The 25,744-nt window shown below is 41.6% G+C and overlaps 1 protein-coding gene across 1 annotated transcript in view; it reads right to left on the reverse strand.

The window, feature by feature from the left end:
- Positions 1 to 1,912: 1,912 nt before the first annotated feature.
- Positions 1,913 to 25,744, reverse strand: part of AKNAD1 (AKNA domain containing 1) — a 29,129-nt gene continuing 5,297 nt past the window's right edge. Inside the window, 6 exon segments of the mRNA XM_065893283.1 lie at positions 1,913 to 2,064; positions 2,160 to 2,282; positions 5,225 to 5,322; positions 8,900 to 8,985; positions 14,560 to 14,716; positions 22,458 to 22,591. Coding sequence (XP_065749355.1) covers positions 1,913 to 2,064; positions 2,160 to 2,282; positions 5,225 to 5,322; positions 8,900 to 8,985; positions 14,560 to 14,716; positions 22,458 to 22,591 — 750 coding nt within the window.

The following is a 25,744-nucleotide window of genomic DNA, read 5'->3' on the forward strand; positions in this document are numbered from 1 at the left end:
GTGGATTTCTGAAGTCCTCTCCACTTTAGGAGCAAGGATTCTAGGAGTCAGAAACTAAATTGTGTTACTAAGACAATTCCAGAAAATAGAGACTAAACAGAGAAGATAAATGTCACCATGGAAGACAAGAAGAACACCAGGGGAAGGAAGAGAAGAAAGTCAGTAGCCAACAAATCTGCCTTCTCTGTCGCTGAGGCTCTCTTCTCCCCCTTCTCTTGCCTCTCCTCCTCTCTTCTCTATCTTCCCCTCTTTCTCCTTCATTCTCCTGTCATATCCACTGGTCTCTAGTAGCTTGGCTTCACTCCCCCTCAGGAGGGTCCTATTTGACAAAGGAACAGGGAGAGACACAGAAGGCAGGGCAGAAGTCAGAAAGTCCAAATTTAGTCATGCTGTACCCAGACTTAAGTCATGACGAACAGAGGCACTAATGAGCTCAGTCTTAACCCCTTGCTCACCTCCAAATATAGTTGTGGATTTTATTTGAAACATAGAAATTCAGAGTTGGAAAGGGTCATAGGGTCATCTGGTCCAGTTCTCATAGTCTACAGATTACAACATCCTGACAAAGTACATTGTCTCTCAGTCTACGGGTGGGACTCACGACCTCCTGCAATAGCCCGCTCCATTTTCTGTCCGTTCTGGAGGTTCCTGTCTAACACCGAGCAAAAGATGCTTCCCTGGGACTTCTACCCTCTTGGCCACTATATGTTTACTAATGGAGTTCAAGATCACATTTCAAGTGACTCAGTTGCTTTCTTCATTTGTATGTTGGAATAAGACGTCTCGTGGGCTGTAGACCCCAAAACCAAGGCGATAGTAAAGAAATCTGCCTGTTGCTTCTGCAGAGTCTTAGGGACTGTCGTCTCAACAGAACACATCCAACTGGAGGATCTGGCAGCTGGGGGTGAGTAGGGGAGACATAGCTGAGGTCAGCCAGATAAACACCATTCTTTAGTCTTAGACATTGGCAGTTGTAAAAGATCAGAAACATTCTCTCTGGTGCCCTGTCCCCAGTGATGGAGAGAAAGCACTCTGAGGGTATGAACTCACCCATGAGGAAAGGATGTCAGAGAACCAGACACAGCTGTCGTTCAGAAGCAAGACAAGGGTGTTCCCTTCCCTCCTTTGTGTTCCCTTAGTACACTCTGTGCTCTTAGCTCTTATCACATTTTTCCATGAACTTTCCTTATTTGGGTAGGAGTTCCCTTCTCTCAATAGGTTGTAAACTCCTTGGGAGGAAGGAGCCATGTTTTTTTGTTTGTTTTTGCGGTACATGGGCCTCTCACCGTTGTGGCCTCTCCCGCTGCGGAGCAGAGGCTCCGGACACGCAGGCTCAGCGGCCATGGCTCACGGGCCCAGCCGCTCCGCGGCATGTGGGATCTTCCCGGACCGGGGCATGAACCCGTGTCCCCTGCATTGGCAGGCGGACTCTCAACCACTGCGTCACCAGGGAAGCCCAAGGAGCCATGTTTTATTCATCTTTATAAATAAATGTTTGTGGGATTTTACTTAGTTCCAAAGGCAGCAAAATTTTGCATTGAAATTAGCAATATGATGTTTAAGGAGTGTAAAATAGTCTATTTATGTGCTGAATTTTAGTGGGGATAGATCTAAAGCTTTTGCCCCTTCTGAATAATAACAATAGTGGCAGTTATTCAGTCAGTTACTTGTTCAGCAAATATTTATGACTTGTTACCAACTTACACTGGTATAGCACTTAGTAACTTTCAAAGTCCTTTATTGCTAGGATTGCGTATCTCCCAGTCCCAGCCCAGCCTCTTGCCATCCAGGTGTCGGACTGGATGTGCAAGTGTCAGATGAGTGCTAGAGACCTGGCGGCAGACTAAACAGGGCAGGGGCTCCCCATATGGAAGTAGTGGCTGGTATGATGTGGGTCTCCCATGCAGGGAGATTAGGTTGTGTACAAAGATGGGATCTTGCAGGAGATGTACTTACAAGGTGAAGAATTTTTATTTTCATTTAAATAGCGGAGCTGGGCAAAGGCACTTCTTTTGCTGTGATTAAAGAAATTTTGTCCCGGGGTGTTGAATATGTAATGAAATTCTAAAAAAAAAAGATTAAAAATACAACTCATTGCCTGGGAGCAACAGCTGACCCCATTTATGCCTTGTTTTCTGATGCGGCCCAGTCACTCTCACCTTTAGATAATGCTTTACCGCAGACTCTCTGGGAGTTATGAATCTTAGTGCTGCAGTTCTCACATTTATTACTCTGCAGTCCAGTCCCAGAAGCAGAATAGCAGCTGAGTCCTGTATCAGAACCTGAAAAAGCCCAAGTTACACAAAGGAAGTGTGAGTTTTTTTTATTATAGTCCTAAAATATGCTCTGGAGAGTAGAGCTCTGATCGTGCAAGGTATGCATTAGGCCCCAGAGTGTTCAATTTCCCCAAGGGGAAATTTACCAAGGGGGGTTGCCATCCTAGGGGTGACATTTGGACTCCCCTTATGACAACTGAGAGATGTTTTGATAGATAACAGTTCTGATAGGAAAGTCTTAAGATTTGCCTAGCACATGTAGGTGTTTAGTAAAGGTCCTCTGAATGGATGAATCTGTGAGAATTTCGTCCATTGAATTATCAGACGATCTTGCATTTGTAGTTATTTTTCCCGATTAGCCCTGATACATCCACATTCTCTTCTTAGACCCTGTGGTGGCCAAGAGCTTGTGTTTTGTCATCCAGGCAATTGGAAAGACGGTTTTCCTCACATCACATTCGTAAGTCCATATGGGAACTTGAATCATAGCTTTGCCCTCATCAGTACCACAGAGAGGCTAGCAGTAGAGAGCATGTGTGTCCGGTGCAGGTCTGAGTCTTATTCGGTAGGCTGTGGGCAGTGGAGTTCTCCAGGTTAGGCCAGAGTATGGGAGCGTGGGCCCGGCAGGTGAGCACATCACACCTGGGTGTCCAAGCAACGTCTTAGCTCCAGGAGAGGCGAGGCTTGGGGACAAAGCTTCTGCCAATGCTACCTGCCTTGCTGCACTCGTGATTACACTCATTTGTAACATTAACTTCCAAAGTGTAAATCACAAATGGAATGAGCTCTAGGGAGGATGTTTTCTTTCCCAAATCTCAGTCAATGGTCATTGAATGCCTTCTAATCCAGAAGTCAAGGAAATTACAAATAGAGGAAGAAGGAGCTACACCCTGGGAAGGTTGTGTTGTACAGGGGAAAGGACATGGGTTCAGATAGGCCTGATTTGCAGCCTGGCTCTGCCACTTATTGGCTATGTTGGTTGACAGTATGTCCACAAATTCTTTAACATGCTTTTCAAAGGATAGAGCCTAATTCCTCTCTCCTTGATTGTGACAACTCACAATTTAGTGACTTGCTTCTAACAAATAGAATAAAGTGGTAACAATGGTGTATAGCTTCCAAAATTAGGTCATAAGAGACATTGAAACTTCCATCTCAGTCTTTCTCTTGGATCACTTGCCTGGGGGAAGCTGGCTGCCCTGTCTTAATGACACTCAAGCAGCCTTTTGGTCCACATGGTGAGGAACTGAGACCTCCTGCCAGTGGCCATGTGTGTGAACAATCTTGGAAGCAGATTCTCTAGCCCTAGTCAAGCCTTCAGATGATGGCAGTATTGGCCAACATCTTGACTGCAGCTTCATGAGAGACCTTGAACCTGAACCACCCAGCTAAATGGCTCCCAAATTCCTGACCTGCAGAAACTATGAGATAGCAAATGTTTGTTGTTTTGAGCCATTAAGGTTTGTGATACATCATTACACAGCAATAAATAACACACCAGGCTCTTTGACCCTGGCAAGTCACTTAATTTCTCCAAGCCTCCATTTACTTATCTATAAAATAAAGATAATAATTCCTACCTTACAGGGGTATTATGATAGCCAAGTGATGTACACTATATGTCAACCGTTCTCAGTTCTTTAATTTCAGAACACTCTTACTTACACTCTTAAAATTGAGAACCCTAAAGAGCTTTTGCTTATTATAGTTTTTATCATATATGAAATTTTTTATACCTGTAGTAAAAATCCACCCTCCCCTTGCATTGGAGAAGAGCTGTCATACAACATTCAGTCAACTGAATGTGGCTTGGTAGAGAGGTATTTATAAATTTCAAGTCATTTTTGCTGTGTAGAATCATTCAGATTTTCCTAAGACTAAATGGGCAGTCTCAAAGCTTTTTTTTTTTTTAGAATTTTAAACTGAAGCACTTAAAAAATACTTTGTCATTTAAAAACAGTAATAATCACTTCATGTTCACAAAATAACATTTTTTATGAAAAATAGCTATTTTTGAAAAAAAGTCTGTGAGTAAAATGGCAGTGTTTTACGTTTTGGCAAATTTCTAAAACATCTAGCTTAACAGAAGGCAGCTGGACTTTATAGCTGTATCTCCATTCAGTCTGTTGAAATATTGTTCTTGCACAGAAAAGAGAGGACCTCCCGGCCCCCCGGGGGCCCTCTGACCGCACTTTGAAAATCTCTACTCTGCTCTGGTGTCTGGTATACAGTAAGTGTTCGATCGATTAAACCTACTATTATTATTAGAAAATGTGTCATCTACAGAGAAGAAATAGAACCAAATGTGACATAACAGGAAGAATACTGAGTTGAAGGAAAAAGCAAGCCTGGTTAGCTCTCTGGCCCCCAGCTTCCTACTGTATAAACTGGGTAGATTAGGCTCGGCCGCTGATTTTCTTCTCAGGAGCTACCTAAGCCAGCAGGCCTCAACTCCACCTCTTCCTCACCCAGGGCAGTCCTGCCAGGGGATGTTTTTCTGCTTAAATTATCTTTGGAGAAGGGCCCCTATGACTAAAACTCATTGGATTCCATGCACTGGTGCTCTCTGGGTCTGCTCCCCACTCTAACTTTCTTTGCTCCTATGAAATGTGTATGGACAAGTCAGCAGCAAATGTCCCGTGGCGGGGGAGCTCCCAAGGTGCAGATTATGGGTCATGCTGGGGGGCTGCCACGCAGAACTGAGGCCACCTCGTGACTGAGTCACGGAGTCCTGTGACTCCAGGCAGAGACAGGTGTGGGCACTTTCACCCTGCTTGACCACATCTCATTTGAATCAATTCATTATTCTTTACATTTTGCAACAATAATAACCAACGTGCAACACCCTAGCCTAAGTAAAGCTATTTGACGTGGCACATGGTCTGCTGGCAGTGAGTGGACCCCAAGGAGAGGGATCATGACGACTGGCCCCAGACCCCTCAACTTACCGAGAACTGAGTCTGGGTGCCGTGCCTTGTCTTGAATGACAACAGGAAACCTTCCACGGTTGATTCCTCTGTGGCCTTTTTTCTCCATTTTTTGCTTCCTAAAAAAGGTGCATAAACTTTTAGTATACTGCTAATAGCGATAGTGAGAGGTCTGGTAAAACTGAAATGTGAAATTTCTTATGTCAGAGCCTGGAATGATGGAGGATGCATGCATGTCATCCTCAACACAGCTATCCCTCTGCCTGCCTGTTTGAGAGCTTCCCCATGAGAAAGTGCACCCAGCACAATTTGGCCTGAAAAGAACATGCATACCAAACATTAAAAGTAAATCTGTTTTGTTTCCCTGAGGATAATATCTAGTCATGATACACATAAACAATATAGAAATTTGAAGTATGGAATTATAAAATTTGGAGTTTAATTCATTGTCTCAAAATCAGTTCTTATCACGGGAAGAAGCTGTACTACATGTCAATACCAGATCACGTGGCTTTGGATCCATAAGCACAAGCTGAGTGATCCGAAAATTCCAGCAAGGTGGATTTTGTCCAGTGTCTACGGGGCTAAAGGCTATGAGAGCATGTGGGGTTAATTTTAGCTGTGCAAGGCCACCAGGGGGCATCAGAAAGATGCCCTTCGATTGTCATTTACCGGGACACTTCCTCCAACTTGTCTGTAGCTTCTGTCTCCCTCCTTCACAGAAATTCTAACTCCTCCAAAGGAATTTTTGTTGATAGCAATTCTTAAGAAAGCTCTAGCTCAGCCCCTAGAATACTATAATAGCCCCTTGGGAACGCTGCTCATTCTTAGCCTGGAGGGCACCGTGCCCAAGACGTCCTGGATGTAGCCCAAGATGTCCTGGATGTAGCCAGTGAGTCAGGAATGAGACTGATTCCCGGGGATGGAGTTTGAGCCTCAGGCCTTGCTTGCAAATATGTGCATGTCCCACTGTGCCTGGGCCTACTGCTGGTGGAGAGAGGTGCCGTTCTTGGAGTTTGTGAGGCTGGGGGCTGAGAAGCCAGGCCCTTTCCCTCTTCTTGGAAAAATATGCTCTCCTCATGAGTCACATATTTTCTCACACCTCATTTTCTGTCTCCACCCTCCTCCTCTGGGGCATTTGAACATCTGCTCTCCAAAGTGGAAAACTTGGATGGCACTCAAGTGAGTTTAGTCCAACACATGACTTTCTTTTTCTGCCTCTTTTAAACTTCTTTGTGCACTAAAATCTTCTTGCCAAAAACAGTTAAGGGTGGTTCTACTTCAGAAGACAGTTTTTCAACAAGACCAAGTAGCTGAAGTGTACTCTTAAATCCAAAATTCTGCATCAGACATAAAGGGATAAGCATTTTACACGTAGTATGTATGTTATTTATCTGCATATATATAAATATCCTTCCAACAGTACGTACATCAGTAGGCTAAATAAAGAACACATCCCATCTGAGAGAGAGCTAATCTTCTAAAAGAGTAAAGAGTATATATAGCCCTCTGTTCAGTTAATTCCTCAGGGATGATATAGTTTACCAAGATTTCAATTTATAAATCATGCATATCGCCACATCACACCCCAGCAGCTGATTTACTGTTAGATCTGATTTTACACTAGGTTGTGTTTTGCCTTCCATCTTGTTCATTATAAAAGAGAAAATGTAGTCTAGAACACAAGTCCCTGTCTTGCTACTTTAGTAGTTCTGTGAGGTCTAGACTACGAATTTGGAAGAGAAATCTTTAGTACCTTGAAAGCTTAATCAAAACGTTTTTTTAATGTCAAACTATTTTTATTATACTTACTAAAACCTAAAAAAAAAAGTCAAAACATAGGTTTTTTTTTTTTAAATGCCTTTATTATTATTGTTTTTATTATTATTAAAGACTTTTTTTTTTTAAGAAGACGTTGGGGGTAGGAGTTTATTAATCAATTTATTTTTGCTGTGTTGGGTCTTCGTTTCCATGCGAGGGCTTTCTCTAGTTGTGGCAAGCGGGGGCCACTCTTCATCGTGGTGCGCGGGCCTCTCACTATCGCGACCTCTCTTGTTGCGGAGCACAGGCTCCAGACGCGCAGGCTCAGTAGTTGTGGCTCACGGGCCTCGTTGCTCCGCGGCATGTGGGATCCTCCCAGACCAGGGCTCGAACCCGTGTCCCCCGCATTAGCAGGCAGATTCTCAACCACTGCGCCACCAGGGAAGCCCAAAACATAGGTTTTAATTCAATAAAAAAAAAATAGTGGGTCTGGGATGACTCAGGGATTTGGCATCATTTGTGACCTTTGTATTGAAAGGAGAGTCAAAGCTGATGATGGACATGTTGGTTTAAAATAATGGTCCACACCAGATGACACACAGATATTTAACCACAAAACCATGCTGTTTCTTTTTTTAGAGGGCAGAAACTCAATAGGACCCTTATGACAAGTGCCATTCCGTGCTGGCATGCTTTCCAACAGGAAACTTCAGTCTTTCAGACCTTGTCATCTGCCTCTATTAGAATCCATTATGTTCAGGTAATAGTGGTGGCTAAACAGCCCCTCCCTCCTTGCCTCTCCACCTTCCTAAGGTCAATTAGCCAAGCTTTGGCTCCAGTCCACAGTGCCTCTCAAGCTTGGAGGAGGCACCTCTTGCTGACTGATAGAAGCTTCAAATAAATGATTCTGAATCCATGTGGGCTAACAGCTGACCAAAGAGTGTTTCAAAACCATTAAGAATTTCTCCTTAGGATTTCACATCTACAGCTTTTTACCCGATTTACAGCTTGTCACCTCTGGAAGATTTCTTGCTGAGGGATGTGGAGAAGTAAACCCTGGGACACAGGATTAGGCTTATTTCCGGTGGGATTGGGGGGCAGAGGTGGGACCCAACAGGGTAAGTTTTCATTCATTGTGAGGAGAGAGTAGTGAGGCTGCGAGCTGGTACACAATGGTGTATAATAATCTCCCACGTGGGCAAGGTTCAAAGGGAGCCTAAAGGCCAAACCACTCTCCATACGCTGTGGTCGTGATTCTTAACCAAGAGGCCTATCAGAATCATCTGGGGCAGATTTAAAAGAAAGATACCCAGGCTTCCCTGGTGGCTCAGTGGTTAAGAATCCGCCTGCCAGTGTAGGAGACACGGGTTCGTGCCCTGGTCCGGGAAGATCCCACACGCTGCAGAGCAACTAAGCCCGTGCGCCACAACTACTGAAGCCCGTGCGCCACAACTACTGAAGCCCGCGCGCCTAGAGCCCGTGCTCCGCAACAAGAGAAGCCGCCGCAATGAGAAGCCTATGCACCACAATGAAGAGTAGCCCCTGCTCACCGCAACTAGAGAAAGCCCGTGCGCAGCAACGAAGACCCAACGCAGCCAAAACAAACAAACAAACAAATAGATAAATATTAAAAAAAGATTCCCACCAGGGCTTCACCCCGGGGAGGCTGATACAGTAGGTGGGGCTGAGGCATGTGCATTATTTTCAAGTCCCCTGGTAAGGCTGATGCTCTCTGCAGTTGAGAGCCGCTGCTACGGGGATTTGTCAATTGGGAGGGAGACCGGGCTGCGTGTCCAGCCCTGAGAGCTGCGATTCTATAACTCGGCCCGTGGCTGCTTGCACCTGTTCAGTTAGTTGATGCCCATCCTCACTGGAGTTACTATCCCAAGACCGGCTCCCACCCACCCTGGGAATTTAGCAGCTGGAAGCCCTCACCATTCAAGGACCCGGTGGCAGAAGGCACAGCTTGCACCGGTCGTCTCTGCGCTGTCCTGCCTCCCCGAAGCATTGTTAGGCTCCTCCTGCACACAGAGCACACACAGATGTGGATGCGACCGAGGAAGTGACTCACCCCTCGGCTGCACAGGCACGGCCCAGCCAGCCGCGCGGACCCCGCCAAACTCACCATCTCAGGACTCCTCCACTCTAATTTCTGGCTCAGTGGGGCCTGTGCTGTAACGGCCTGGGGCTTAGAGAAAGAAAGTTTCCACCCTGCCTTGACTTCCTTCCTTCCCCAGACATTTAAAAATCTAGTACAGATGAGAGAATACTCTCCCCACCCTGTTTTCTCTTTCCTTTAGTTTCAAATTACACCAAGCTCCACCAGAGGATGAACCAATTTAAGATGATTTTTAAATCCTTCAATCTGACCACTGGTTAGCAGAATCTAAAAGCCTTTCCAAAGCAATGTATTCAACTATGAATTAAAACAAGGTTTAGGGACTATCTAGAGGCCTAAATGATTGTTTACATGTCCCTGTTTAACACACACACAAAAATCACACTGTGGAACTGGAAAGGCTGACACCACCCTTACTATGGTTTTACCCTTTATGTAAACAGAAAATAAACGTACTTTTCTCACCATTATAAACAATAGTGAGAAATAAGCAGCATTGTACAGACAGCTTTTTCTATATTTTGAATTACTTCCTTAGGAAATGTCTGGGTCGGAGGTTGTGAAAGCGCTTGTGTGATGATACGTATGGCCTAATTGCTTTCCACCAAAGCTGTACGAATTACAGAGCCGCCATCAACGTTGGTGGCTCGTTTGTCTACACCTTCCTCTGCATCAGGAGTTATCCCTTGAAGATGTTCTTGTTAATTTAAAAAGTAGGGGTGGCTCCCTGTGTTAACATTTCCTCTGTTATTAAAGGAGATAAACATTTCCACATATGTTTATTTATTGGTTGTATATCCTGCTTGTGACTTTTAGTTCTAATCTTTTATCCATTAATTTTTTGGAGGGTTTCAGTGTTTTTCTTATTCATAAAAACCACCATTTGTTGATTGCTCCTTGTGCCAAGTACCTCTCATATCACCTCCTTTATCCCTTACCACCATCCTGGCGTGTCGTCCCCATTTTAGTGATGAATAATCTGAGGCTCAGAGAATTTAAGCAGCTCGTCAAGGTCACACAGAGTGAGTGGCAGAGCTGGCATTTGAGCCTTTCCCCATACACTTGTGTCCTTAACCACAGAGCTACTGCTCCTTCGTGCCCTTGTCCGAGCAACTTTGTATGATAAAAATCTTAATCCTGAACAGTGTTTGCTCTTACTATTTTCCAAGTTGTCTGCCTTTCTTAAAAAGATTTACTGTGGTTTCAGTTTTGCAAACATTAGTTGAAATGTTGACATTGTCAAAGAGGTGGTGGAAATGGCCAAGAAACATATGAAAATGGGTAAATTTCACAAATAGTCAAAGCAATACAAATTAACACAATGAGGTATCAGTTTTCATTTATCACTTTAGCAAAGGTTGGAGAGAAAAAGAAAACAGATACCCTGGTTTGGCTCAGGTTGGAAGGCACCTTCACTCCCAGGCACTGTTGTGGGCACCACTTTGCTAAAGGCCAGTTTATCCAAATTTTCACTGTGTATCTTTTGAACCATTAACTGCAATCCTAGGTTTTTATTCAAAGGAACTAATCAACTATGGCCAAAGGTTTGCATATAAAATGATTTTACTGAAGCAATGTTTCTAATATCAAAGAAGTGGAAAAAACTAAATGTCCATCAATAAGGGATTGGTTTAGTGAATCAGGGTACACCCATACAATGAAATACAATGCAGTCCTTAAAAATGAAGCTGTAGGTTTATTCAATAACTTTTGAGAGGCCCACGATATAATGTTAAATGTAAAAAGCATATCCTAAAACAATACATGTATGGGGACTTCCCTGGCGGTCCGGTGGTTAACACTTCACCTTCTAATGCAGGGGGCGCAGGTTCAATCCCTGGTCGGGGAGCTAAGATCCCACATGCCTCTCGGCCAAAAAACCAAAACGTAAAACAGAAGCAATATTGTAACAAATTCAGTAAAGGCTTTAAAAATGGTCCACGTCAAAAATTCTTTAAAAAGCCCCCAATACATGTATGATCCCATTTTTGTAAAAATGTTTATGTGTATCAGAGAAAAAAAAAGACCAGATGTACCCTAAAATATTAGCAATGGCTTTTCTGTCAGTGAAATGTTCCTCTATATACTTTTCTCTATTTTCTGATTTTTTTGCAATAAGCCTGTATCACTTTTATAATTTAAAAAATAATGAGGTTTTTTTTCGCTTCATTTTTCCCCTGTGTTTCCTTTTATTACTTCTGGGCCTTCAGGGAGTATCTCCGCACTTCACAGTTAAGGCAGATTTACATTAGCAGAATGTAGGGGGGGTGCCCTCCGCCTGAACTGGGAGACCTGGGATCCAGTGTCTCCTGTCATTTGCACTGGGCAAATCTCTTCACCTTTCTAAGCTTCCAATTTTTCTTCTGCAAAAAGTCTATGCAAACAGCAAAACTCCAAACCAACAGAATTATTACTGTTTATTGCTTATTATAATTTTGTCATTATTATTTTAGACCCAGGGCTTTTAATCCCAGTATTTCCAATTCCTTTATAATGAAATCATCTCAAAGTGTGGTCCCCAGACCAGCAGCATTGACATCACCTGGGAGCTTGTTAGAAATGCAGAATTGCAGGCGCACCCCAGACCTACTGAATCAAAGCCAGCGTTTCAGTAAGATCTGCAGGTGAGTCCACGGCAGACTGCAGTTGCAGAAGCCCTGATCTAGAACAGGTACCTCAGGCAGGTTTCTCCTGAGTTCTGAAAGAGTGGAGAGGGTTAGCAATACAGGCAGCTCTCACCAGCACTAACACCCAGGGCGCCGGTTAGTATAAGAGCCAAGTGATCTTAATTATGCCAATTTCAGAGTCACGTTCAGCCATACTGGTTGGTTAAAGAGCCAAGGCAATGAACTGAGCAGGGCCAGGACGGGGCTGCAGGACGTTACTCCGGAAGCCGAAGACAACCTCATGGTCATTTGATCTGGTTAGTCTAGTTTTTTTTTTTTAAAAAAAGCAGTTTGAATTTTAGAGTCAGTTCTTGAGCTACCTGGGCGCCCCACTTTGGGGGATTATTTGGGTTTTGTTTAATCTGGTAAAGAGTCACTGGGAATTTAATTTCAGCACTCCTGGGACAGTGGGACCAAGTGACCACTTGCCCTTTTCCCACCCTCCCTCCCCTGGGCGTCTCTACGGAGAGAGGGCCCCCAAGGAAGCCAGGCTTCCGGAGGTGGAAGCGGTGGTCCAAGTCCACGTCTCCCTTCTCGGACCCTCGGGAGGGGCCCGTCGCTGCCCTCTTTGCTGGGCTGTGGGACCAGCCTGTCAAGTTCCTCGGAAGAGGGGGCCTCCTGTGTCTGTGCCGGTGGGGGTGGGGCGGGCGGCGCCCTGTCCCCTCTCACCCACATGGCCCCGGCGCCACGCAGGATGGCCAGGGTGCTCCTTGGGTAACTGGGGAGCCGCATAGAGGGACTTGCCATTAGGGCTGCTGTTGCACAGGAGGTGACTCAAAATGGATTCTGCATTTCCACACCACCCCTAAGGCACCGTCACATCCTGCCTGGAGTCCCTTTCCCCGGACTCCTCACCTAGCTACCTCATTCCTATCCCCCAGTACTCCATTCAGATCTCACCTCTGACCCTACCCTCCCACTGTGAGTTACTTTTGGTCATATCCCATCACCTAATTGTCACAGTACCTAACGCCCAGGTAATGTGCTTACTGTGAGCCAGGCCCTGTTTTAAGTACGTATATTAGCTCATTTAAACATCCTAATAATATCATTAAAATTTCTAAGAAGCTCCCAGGTGAAGCCAATGCTGCTGGTCTGGGGGCCAGCTTTGAGATATTTCATTATAAAGGAATTAGAAATAATGGAATTAAAAACCCCTGAGTCTAAAATGATAATGACAAAATTATAGTAGACATAATAGTTCCGTTGGCTCAGACCTTTACAGTTTGCAAAGACTTTTTGCTAAAGGAGTTGGAAGCTTAGGCAGATATTATTATCCTCACTTTATACAGGAGGAAACTGAGGCACAGAGAGGTTATATAACTTTCTTAAGGTCACAAAGCTGATTAATGACAGAGCTCATATTGATATTTGAACCCAGGCAGTCTGGCTTCACAGTCCTAAGGAATGCATTATTACTTGCACCTACATAGCACTTTTAACATTCTGTAATTCCACATTAATTTTATCTGTTTGTTGTATGTGTCCCTCATGGAAATGTAAGCATCTTGAGGGCAGGTGGTTTGTCTACCTTGTTTATATTGTATCCCCAATACCAAGAAAAGTGCCTAGCATTTAGCAAGAAATATTTACTGAATGAATGGTTAATACTAGAGGTAGACTCTCTTTTCAGGGCTATTTATCACAAAGTTATAGAGTCCTCATCATCTCAAAACAGTTGCTATACACTTGGGGCCAGTTAAGAAGAGCAAACCCAGATCTGAGGGGAGTGCTGAGCAGGAGCCTGGGCTGCCTTGCTAGGCTCACTCACACCATGTTGAAGCTAATTTCGGTTCAGGACTAGAGAGAGAACCAGCTGCGAACCTTGGGGATCATTTGTTAAATCCACAGTGGTGCAGAGTTTACTATACTGAGTACTCACTCTATACCAGGCATTCAGTCAGTTGTTCGGGCTACAAAGATGGGTACAAAGGCACAAGGACAAATGAGACATGATGCTATGGGGGCACAGAGGCTGGGATGAAGACTCCTGCCTGGAGTGGGCGGCTATGCGTCAAGGTTATATAACTAACCTTCAGAGTTAGTGGGCTAACTCTGAAGATGGGCCTTGAATGAATGGGATTTTGCCAGGCAGGTAAGGGTTTTGAGGAGGCAAACATACTTGTTTGGAAGGGCTAACATTTATATAATCTTCAATATCCTGTCCTAAACTCTGACAAAAACCTATTCAAGTTTTGAATAACACCATGGGCTGTGTCTTCAAATACAGTCAATTTAAGGCAATTATCCAGATGATTCCATTTGTCAGAATTTTCATGTATTCTGAAATGTTCTGATAGTTGAGGTTACAAAAAGTACTATAGAAAGACACTGGTAATTGATTTGAATTCCTGGTTTTGCATATGTAGACAATCCAAAAGAATTTAACTTGAGAGAAAGAAAATGTAGAAGTGGACTCATGAGAAATGGTTCTTTCACTGAGTGTGTTATTCTTTATGTAGCAGAAATAGTATAAAACTATTAAGAAGAAAAATTATTTCTTCCAGGCATGGAAGATCTACAAAAAATGTTACTATTCATCCAGAAGAAATAGCTCTTTAGCAGTTCATCAGTTTAAGCTGCATTGTTACATCCTAAACCAATAAGATATTTCAAAAACCAACACTTGAAATAGCTTCTAATTCTTAAAAGCTGGTTCTACTTTAAATAATATGATTCATAGGCCTTTGGAAAGTTAAATTTTCATGAAATGTTAAGATAGAGTTCAGTGATTCCATTAATTAGGATTCTATAAATACATAAAAACCATTTTTCTTGGCATGAAATTAGGCTGTAGGCTGCTATATTACCTCATTTGAGGATGGAGAGGATGTGGATGACAAGTCATCCAGGTTGATTTGAGAACTCACGGGAAGAGAGACAGCTGAAGTATATTTGCCTTTATTAACTTTCTCTTTAAAATCTTCAAGTAGCATCTCCAACGTGAAGATTTCACCTTCTACTTTTCTAGGTAAATATAAACACACAGGCATCTTATTGAGTATGCAGTCAACATTCTAATTAGTAACAACAGTTCTTGAATATAATAACATCGATCTACATTTTTAATGCCGTCTATCTTCAGACAGGAAGGATAATGGACACCTTCCCTGACAGGCATCCTGTTTATAGTTTCACTGCAAAGGCCTGGGCTCTAATACTCAATTTTCTCTTCCAGTTTTATTGAGATATAATTGACATACAGCACTGGACAAGTTTAAGGTATACAACATAATGACGCGACTTACATACAACACGAAACGATTATCACAACAATTTAGTGAACATCCATCATCTCATATAGATAAAATATTAAAGAAATAAGAAAAAAATTTTTTCCTTGTGATGAGAACTCTTAGGATTTACTCTCAACAACTCTCATATATAACGTACAGTAGTGCTAATTATATTTATCATGTTCTATATTTCTAATTCTCATTTTGTTATTCATTAGCTGTGTATCCTTTGGCAAATCACTTAATCTTTCTGTGCCTCCAATGTCTCAACTATAACATGAGATAACAATACTTTGCTTATCTGGATCTGATTATTTTGAAGTCCCTTACAGTTCTAAGAGCTATGATTCTAGGAAAATAGTGATTTATATCAACTGAAAAAGAATGATATGAAAAATCTGAATAACTTAATTAACAAGCTTGATCCATAGGTATATGTACATATAGGTATATGTGTATATATGTACATGCATATATAAATATATATTTTGCCCCCAAAGAATTAATTATCCTCAAATTCATTAAATTTATAAAAAATTATCTCATATTACTCCACAAAGAAAAAACTCAACAAATTCCAAAACATTAAAAATTATACCAGTTCTTTCCCACTAAGATCAGGAACAAGGCAAAAATATTCCTTCTCACCACTCCTATTCAACATTGTACTTGAAGTCCTAGCTAAAGCAACAAGACAAGAAAAGGAAAGAGAAGGTATACACGTCGGAAAGGAAGAAATAAAATTGTCTTTCTCCACAGATGACATGATCATCTGTGTAGAAAATTAGAATCAACAAAAAAACTTCTGGAACTAATAAGCAATTATAGTGAGGTTGCAGGGTACAAGGTTAATATATGAAAGTCAATCACTTTCCTATAATCTTTTTTTTTGTGTGTGGTACGTGGGCCTCTCACTGTTGTGGCCTCTCCCGTTGCGGAGCACAGGCTCCAGATGCACAGTTTCAGCGGCCATGGCTCACGGGCCCAGCCGCTCCACAGCACGCAGGATCTTCCCAGACCAGGGCACAAACCCGTGTCCCCTGCATCGGCAGGTGGACTCTCAACCACTGCACCACCAGGGAAGCCCTCCTATATTCTTTTAATGAACAAGTGGAATTTGAAGTTAAAAACATAGTACCATTTACATTAAGATCAAAAAAACTTAAATATGTAGGTATAAATCTAAAAAAATATGCACAAGGTCTCTATGAAGAAAATTACAAAACTCTGATGAGTGAAATCAAAGGACTAAATAAATGGAGAGATAGTCCATGTTCATGGATAGGAAGATGCAATATTATCAAAATATCTGTTCTTCCCAACTTGATCTATAGATCCAGTGCAAACCTAGTAAAAATCCCAGCAACTTCTTTTGTGGCTATTGACAAACTGACTCTAAAGTTTATATGGGGACTTCCCTGGTGGTCCAGTGGTAAAGAATCTGCCTTCCAATGCAGGGGACTTGGGTTCGATCCCTGGTCAGGGAATTAAGATCCCACATGATGTGGGGCAACTAAGCCCACCACAACTACTGAGCCCACATGCCTCAACTAGAGAGCCCACATGCCACAACTAGAGAGCGAAAACCCACATGCCACAACTAGAGAGAAGCCTGTGCCACAATGAAAGATCCCACATGCCGCAACTAAGACCTGACGCAACCAAGAGAATAAAATAAATGTTTTAAAAAATAAAGTTTATATGGAGAGACCAAAGAGCAGACTAGACAGCCTACAAATAGACCTACATAAAATTAGTCAACTGATATTTGACAAAGGAGTAAAGGTGATACAACGGAACAAAGATAATCTGTTCAGCAAATGGTGCTGGAACAACTGGACATCCATGTGCAAAAAAAAAATGAATCTAGACACAGACCTTACACTCTTCACAAAAATCAGCCCAAAATGGATCATAGACCGGGAATAGAAGGATCATGTTTATGTATAGAATGAGTTGGGAAATTTTCCCTTTTCTTTTTATGTTCCATAAGAGTTATTTAAAGTCTTTGTTGAACTCACCCATAGTCCAACTTGGATTTGGTACCTTTTGGGGGTTTGACTGTTTACAATCTTTTCTATTTTTGTCTGGTTCTTAGTCTTTTCAGATTTCCTACCTCTTTTTGAGTAGAGTTTAATCATTTATATTTTCCTAGAGATTTGTCCATTTCATCTACATTTTAAACTGTGTTGATATGAAGTTGTCCAATCCCATTTGATCTAAAATTTTTATTCTGATATTTTTCCTTTCTCATTCTTTATGTTATTTATGCTTTTCAGTCAGACTTTCCAGTGGTTTATTTTATAGATATTTTCAAAGAAAATGTTTTATTGATCAAATTATTTTAAATTTCATTTATTTCTCCTTCCTTTTATGAATCTCTTCCTTTTTGGGGGTTTATTTTGCAGTTATTTTTCTGCCTTCCTGGTTTGAATACTTAGTTTATTGGTTTTGAAATTTCACCCCTAATAAATGCATTTTAAAACTATAAATTTTCTTCAGAGTACTGCTTTAGCTACATTACATTGGTTTTCATGTTATTTTCTCATTTATTATTGACTTGTAGATTATTCCTAACCTCCATTTTTATTTCCTATTTAACACAAGAATTATTTAGATGAGTGTTAAAATTTTCTGATTAGATTTTTACTATATTTTTATTATTAATTTCCAGTGATCAGAGAATGTGAGTGGTATAATTTTTTAATACCTTTTTTTAGAGAAGTTTTAGCTTCTCAGCAAAACTGATAGGAAGATACAGAGATTTCCCATATACCCCCTGCCTCCACACATACATAACCTCCCGCATTATCAACATCTCCACCAGAGTGGTACATTTGTTATAATTAATGAACTTATATTGACACATCATAATCACCCAAAGTCTATAGTTTACATTGGGATTTACTTTTAGTATTGTACATTCTATAGGTTTGAACAAATGTATAATGACATGTGTCCACCTTTATGATATCATACAGAGTATTTTCACTGCCCTAAAAATCCTTTGTACTCTGCCTGTTCAACCTTCCCCCACCCTAACCCCTAGCAACCACTGATCTTTTTGTTTTTGCCCGTTTTGCCTTTTACAGAATGTCACATAATTGGAATCATGCAACATGTAGCCTTTTCAGATTGGCTTCTTTCTTAGTAATATGCATTTAAGTTTCATCCATGTCTTTTCATGACTTGATAGCTCATTTCTTTTTAGCACAAATAATATTCCATTGTCTGGATAGACCACAGTTAATTAGTGCAGTTCATCTACTGAAGGACATATTGGTTGCTTCCAAGTTTTGATGGTTCTGAATATAGCTGCTTGAAATATCCATGTGCATGTTTTTGGACATAAGTTTTCATCTCCTTTGTGTAAATACCAAGGAGCATGATAGATGGATCATATGGTAAGAGTATATTTAGTTTTGAAAGAAGCTGCCAAACTATCTTCCAAACTGGCTGTAGCATTTTGCATTCCCACCAGCAATAAAGCAGAGTTCCTATTGCTCTACATCCTCACCAGCATTTGGTGTTTTTAGCATTCCAGATTTGGGGCATTCTAATAGTGTGTAGTGGTATCTCATTGTTGTTTCAATTTGCCATTTCCCTGATGATATATGATGCGGAGCATCTTTTCATATGCTTATTTGCCATCTGTATATTTTCTTTTGGTGAGGTGTCTGTTAAGATCTTTAGTACATTTTTTAATTGGGTTTTTTTCTTACTGTTGAGTTGTAAGAGTTCTTTGCATATTTTGGATAACAGTCCTTTACAAGAAGTGTCTCATCTTCTCATTCTCTTTACATTGTCTTTTGCAGAGCAGAAGTTTTTAATTTGAAGTCTAGCTTATCAATTATTTCTTTCATGGGTGGTGCCTTTGATGTTGCATCTCAAAAACCATCACCATAACAAAGGTCATCTAGGTATTCTACTATGTTATGTTCTAGGGGTTTTATGGTTTTGCCCCCCCAAAAGCACCAAATCCAAGTGGGATTATGGGTAAGTTTACCAAAGACCTTAAGTAACTCTTCCGGAACATAAAAAGAAAGGGGAAATTTTCCCAACTGATTCTATTGATAAACATTAGGATATTTATTAATATATTTCACTAGAATCATAAAGGAGATTAAATAGATTTCTAAACCCCATTTGATTAATCTTTTTCCTAAATTTAAAAATATCTAATTCTAGTAAGCTAGGAATAGATGGAAACTTTCTCGATAAAGCTTATCTACTTGAACCTACAGCAGTCATTATACTTGGAAGAATTCCCAATACCATTAGGAACATGACAAGAATGATTATTTTCACTAGTATTATTCAATGTTTTTTGGGAAAACCTAGCAAATGAAATAAAGCAATAAAAAGAAATGTGATATAGAAAAGTTGGTTTGAAGAAAAGATATAATGTATGAATATTTAAGGGGAAAAGCGAAGTTGAGGGGAACTATTATTTGTTTCTGATTGTCATACCTAAAAACTAAGACAGTCAACTGAAAATCAATGAAATAGTAAGAACAAGATTGTGTCAGGTAGCCCCGTATAAGTTAAACATACAATTTTCTTTATTTCCTGTATATGGATTAGAGAAACCATCTATTAACAACGCACAGAGGGACTTCCCTGGTGGTCCAGTGGTCAAGAATCTGCCTTCCAATGCAGGGGACGCAGGTTCGATCCCTGGTCTGGGAACTAAGATCCCACATGCTGTGGGGCAACTAAGCCTGCGTGCCACAACTACTGAGCCTGCCACGGTCTGGAGCCCATGCATCACAACTAGAGAGCCCACATGCCACAGCTACTGAGCCCGCGTTCCCTAGAGTCCATGCCACAACTAGAGAGAAGCCCGCGTGCCGCAACAAAGAGCCCATGCACCACAGGGAAAGATCCCGCATACCGCAAGGAAGATCGCACGTGCTGCAGCTAAGACCTGATGCAGCCAAATAAATATTTTTTAAAAGGTATGTGTATAATCTTGACTCTTAAAAAAAAAACACAGAAAAAGTATAAAATAGCTAAGAACAAATTAGACAAAACATGTAAAATCTACATGAAGAAAACATGCTGGGGATGTTTCCATGGGAATGGGATGGGAATACTCATTGCAAAGATTTTAATTTTTCCTGAACTGATCTGTAAATTAAAAAAAATCCTAAACAGAATTCAAATGGAATTTTATTAAAGAAATTTGGCTCCTAAAACTATGTTTCTCAATAAAAGTGACTCTATCAATGAAAAAAAAAGAAATTTGCTGAGCTGATTATAAAGTTTATTAGTAAGAAGAGTGTACAAGAATAGCTAAAGAAAGTTTAAAAGAAGAAACATTTAAAAATATACACTAACCTATAGTAATTTAGAACTATGTGGTTAATGTAGAAATAGAAACAGAACGATGGGGAGGATAGATCCAATCCCATGTACACATGGGGGTTTTGTATATGATAAAAGTGGCTTTTTACCAGTGGGGAAAGGCTGCCCTATTCAATGAGTGGTGGGACAAAGATCTAAACCTGGAAAACCAGACTGATAAGTAAAATATAGGAAAATATGTTCTAGTCTGGCAGGCAGAAGGGAATTCATCAGGTGACAAGGAGAGACTGAAAATTTAAAGGAGGTGAAATGATGGAGCGAGGCCTCAAGGTAGCAGGAAGAAATAGGCTCAAGGACCAAGGCTGGAGAGGTTGGAAGGTGAGTGAAGGAAGAAAGAGGAGGTGAAAACATGCAGAACTGGAGGTGGAGAAAAGACATTTCTTGAGGGAATTTGTGATCTTTTCTGTAAAATAGAAGACAAGAGTGTATGCTGATAGTATCAGGGAGGAGGGATTGATGGAGGCAGAACCCCATTCCTTGACTCCTTGGCTTCTGGTGCTAGTGTGTGAAAGAATCAAATGACCATCAGACTACATTCTGACAAACAAGATACATGAAATCCAAACAATGTTTTTGAATATTACCTTTCAAAGGCAATAATAAGAAGGTTTTAATAAGAGCACAATAGCTGACTTAAGCAATTAGCCAATTAATTTGCACAATTCTTTCCTTTACAGAAAGCCATCAACAATAGCCTTTGGACCCATCATTTAGAAGGTTCTCGACACACCACGACCTCAAGGGTTGGATTAGGTTCTGCTCTTTGCCACATTTTGCCCATTTGAGAACAAGAGGAGCTGAGCACACTTTGCTCTGAGGCAGTTCTGAGGTGAGTTTTGGGAGGGGCTGAGTCCTTCCCTTGCCCCAGTGCTGACAGCTTCTCCTGTATATGGGATATAATTGCAGTTGAAACTCTTTTGATTTATACTGGGGCCAGGCACAGTGTGGGTGTAACTAGGATATAAATAAGGCATTGCATAACTTTGGTCTTAATGCGCACAGAGGCCTGTCTTTAAGACGACTGCCAAAACAAGTGGGATTTCTTGGAAAATAAATATCCTTACTCTATTAGTTTTTAAACAAATAGTGAAAGCATGTGGAGATCCTTTTTTCCAAGAAAAAAAAAAGCCTTTTGGGGAAAAAAAATCAATATTAAAACCTCATCCTTGCTGTCTAATTACTCAGTATTGAAATAACAATAGACAGAGATTTCATTCATTTTGAAGAAGTAATATCTCAGGACGCTAGTGCCAAAATATAAACCATTAAAATATTTTGGCATCAAGAATGAATTCGTGTTAAAATGCTATGAATAGAAAGAGCTGAACTTACAAATATTAAGCCTACTAAATGGGTTCTTTAAATTCATCCCAGGAAATTATATGGAAACAATCCTAGCCTTGAGTCCTGGACTACATCTTAAAATTATTTAGATTGGAAAGAGAGGGGCATGGTGCCATCAGAATGGCCAGCTGGAATCTTCATTCAATATGATTATGCACCCAAGTTTCTAATGTGAATTAATTCAGGAATCATTTGACTTCAAGCCTTAACATTTTGCCTTTATCAGGACTTGTGTGTCCCTTACTCCAACACTAACCAATGTAACAATGATTCATTCCTGCCTGCTGTCTCTTTGGAATTGTCTGTGCATGAGGAAAAAGAGGGACAGAAAAGAAGAACCAGGCAGGGGAAATAAAGGCAAGAGTGGGGTGAAGGAGAGGACAGGACAGGAGGAGCTTGGAGAGGAGAGGGTCCTCTGGGGTTAACACGTGAGCCTTTCTAGAGTTTCTTGTACTCTTCTGAGTCTCAGAACCAATTATAATGACATCCAACAAAATGCAAGGTGGTGGCACAATGTCTCTCCTCCAGGAGACCATTGTTCATTTGGGGCACTCTATCTGTGTCAGTGCCCTGCACAGGACCTTACACATAGCAGGAATTCCGTACTGCTTGTTGCATGGGGTGACACTTATTCAATGGGAGCACAGTTTTTGCTGACCCAAGACCAATGGCTCTCCAAGCACTAAGCCATCAGCCGCAACAGAATCCCACCTGAAGGAGATTACCTCTGACCCTTCCACCTTACACAGTTTAAGCCTCACCTTTCTGGATCAAATTCATCGACAGCTGGGGATTCATGCTTGTGGACTTGCTGTTTCAAAGTCAGATGCTTCTCCTTATTGGCCAGAAACTCCTATTCCAGCAGTTCGAGGTATCCCTGCATTTTCTCGAGGACCTGTAACAGTGGAGTCACTGGAATCATTCACAGGTAAGCCTGTGTGTGTAGTTGTTTTTCCTCAAAACACAATGAGGATGTACCCCACAGTAGTGTCAAAACAAAGCCATCATCCTTCTCCTGGCAATTGTTTTGTTTCAGAGTCTGACATCTAAAATATAGACAACCCAAGACCCATCTCAGCATTTATGACACCTCATAGCACATAGCTGAAAAATATGGTCACTTCTGATTTCTCTCCTAGAACCCACTTGGAGGTGTTTAAATTTTTGTTAATGGGACATTCATACTCCTACATATTTGCAGAATAATTTTTAGCTCATAGAGCACTTTTCCATTCATTATCTTATTTAATCCACGCATCAATGTTGTAAATGTGGCAAAGTAGATTTATTATCCCAGTTTTATAGAGGAGGAAATTGGGGCTCTAGGAAGTATGTCAGAAGTCACATAGATATTAGAAAAGACCTGGGATTAGAGGACCTGGGATTGAATCTATGGCGCTTGGGGGATGAAATGGGGACGGAACATCGGGAAGTTTAGTCAAAAGCTTCAAATGGGTCTTCCAGATGTAGCCTCATGCAGATGAATGTTTAAACTGTACAGGTCAGGGTCTTATCTCGATGCACAGAGGCTGCAGCCCTGCAGCCCCAGTCACTAAACATTCCATGAGCACTGCCCATGTTTGGTCCTGGGCCAAAAGTGTGAGAGACACAAAAGCTGTATCAGGCACAGTCCCTGGTCTCAGGGATTTTATTCCAGTTGGGAAAACAGACTGTGGGATGGAATACTTTGCTATGGCTCAATGGAAGAAGTGAGACTTAAGTCAGGCTTAAAGGACTCAAGAGGGCTTGGATCAGGCAGTATCCGTGAAAATGGAGAGGAAAGGATGAATTGGAGAGATATTGCCAAGGGCAAGAATACTGCATCATGGGATTACAGAATCGGACACACCAGGGTTCAAGTTCAGACTGTCACCTAATAATTGTATGATTTTAGTCACCTTGAACTCTAAGTTTCAGTTTTCTGATTCGAGATAATAGCCCTCACCTCATATTGTAAAAATTAAATGAGATAATGCTTAGTGCCAGGAGCATAGTACACCCTCAATAGATGGTAGCTCTCATCTTCATTGTTATTAGTTCTTACTATTATTAAAATAAACAAACAAGTTTAGAAGCATACTGGCTATACGGGTATAAAAAATGGCAAGTGTGGTAGATGTTTTCCATTTCTCCTCACCCCAGATCCACCCTCCAACTTTCTCTGTGCCCCAGCCAGGAGGCTGGCCTTCAATGGACTGTATCAATAGGCTCCCATGCCTCTGGCTTTGGTTGATTTCAGCCAATGGAAGACAACAGCAGGAGAGAGGAACTGAAGAAGGATGAGGTAGGGTCTTTATTTCCTTGATTTCCTCCTGTCTGTATCATCATGGATTGGCTGTGTCTCTATCAAAAGCTGCAGAACTTGTCAGCTACCCCTACAGCTACTGCTACTCTTCTTATGCTCCATTATCTGCTCTTCCTCCATCCCTCTGCCCCACTGTTCCTTCCATGAGATGCTTTCTATCCCTTATTGGTTTCCCTTAACCTTGCCCATGCTTTTGTAAAATAATGCCTTACTAAGCTCTCCTCAGTAACTCCACTGGAGTAAGCCTTCTTGTTCTTGCCAGGACCCTGACTGATACTATAAATATCACAGACAACACTCAAAGGTTTCTACTGTGGGAGGTGGGAAGAATGTGAACCCCCTGATGAAACTGAGGAATTTGGAAAGGCTAACAAGTTTGAATGAAGATGTCAACGTTGGGCAAGGTAGAATTTTTGGTAAGAGTGGGAGATCCAAAGGAAGATCAACACAAACATTTGGAGCTCCAGATGAGAAGTGAGGACTAGTAATTTAGGAATTGGTAGCATGAAAATGGTGGTTAAAGCCATGAGAAGGAATTAGGTATTTAAAGGAAAGAGAAAAGTGAAGCAAGCCAATTATGAATTATAATTTGGGATCTTGGAATTTTAATTGTGTTCAGAAGAAGATAGGGCATAGTTTTCTTGCCATAAGTGTACCTCATTTAACTCTCTTAACTAAGATAGGAAGACATGCTACATGTCTAAGCTTGTACAATCAACACATAGAACCAGGATGTTTGCTGCAAAATCCAAATGCTTTCTCCGTGTGCTGCTCACCCTGAGAAAGTTAGTTTTAGCCCTGTCTGGCCTTCCTTCACTGAACCAGATGGGCCCGGAATTAAGGAGTCACCTTCCTAAGGAGTCACCTCTCTCCTCTTCTCTCAGTCCCGACACGAATCCCCGCATACTCTCTAACATAGGAAGAAACTTCCTGAAACTTCCTCAAGAAGGCTAATGCCTTGAACCAGTTTCCTCTGCTTTGCTTGGCCTTTTAAAACTTTATGTTCTCCCAGTTTCTGAAACCCTGGGTTTTAGGAGATCTCCTTTATCATTCACTCCTTAACTCCTGCAATCTGGCTTCTGTAGAACCACCACTTCATTGAAATCAGGGTTGCCAAGCTCCCTCATGACCTCTCAGTTGCCAAATCCAATGCACATCTTGCTTACCTTCCTTACTTGAAGATTTGATGGTGTGGCCCACTCCCTCTTTCTCAAAACCCTCTTTTCTCTTGGCTTCTATAGCTCTGCCCCTTCCAGGTCTGCCTCGACCATTTGAGTCTCTCCTCATCGATCTCCTTTGAGGACCCCTCTTCTTTTACCTGCCCCTGGTTCTGCTTCCTATGATCCTATCTTTGGATTTCTTCACTGCTTACTCTGCGTGTTTGCCTGAGCAATCGCCCATACCCCACAGCTTCAACATAAAACTATACCCAAATTGACATTTCTGGCCCAAACAACTCCTCTGAGCTTCAGATCCATTGCTCTAATTGCCTACTGGACCTCTCCAACTGGATGTCTTATGGGTACCTCAAAATGTCCCAAACTGAACGTGACATCTGGCCTCCTGCCTACCTGGCACACCCATTCTGAACTGGATCCTCCACTTTTATTCCTGACCTTGGTTACCCAAGCTAGAAATCTGGAATGCATCCAAGCCTCCTCTCTTATTTACCTGGTTCAATCTGCCGCCACTTCCTTAAACTCTTGGATTTGTGCCCTCTCCATCCTCACTGCCAGCCTTGCT

Source organism: Phocoena phocoena, chromosome 1 (genome assembly GCF_963924675.1).
Source record: "Phocoena phocoena chromosome 1, mPhoPho1.1, whole genome shotgun sequence".
NCBI classification, from domain to species: Eukaryota; Metazoa; Chordata; class Mammalia; order Artiodactyla; family Phocoenidae; genus Phocoena; species Phocoena phocoena.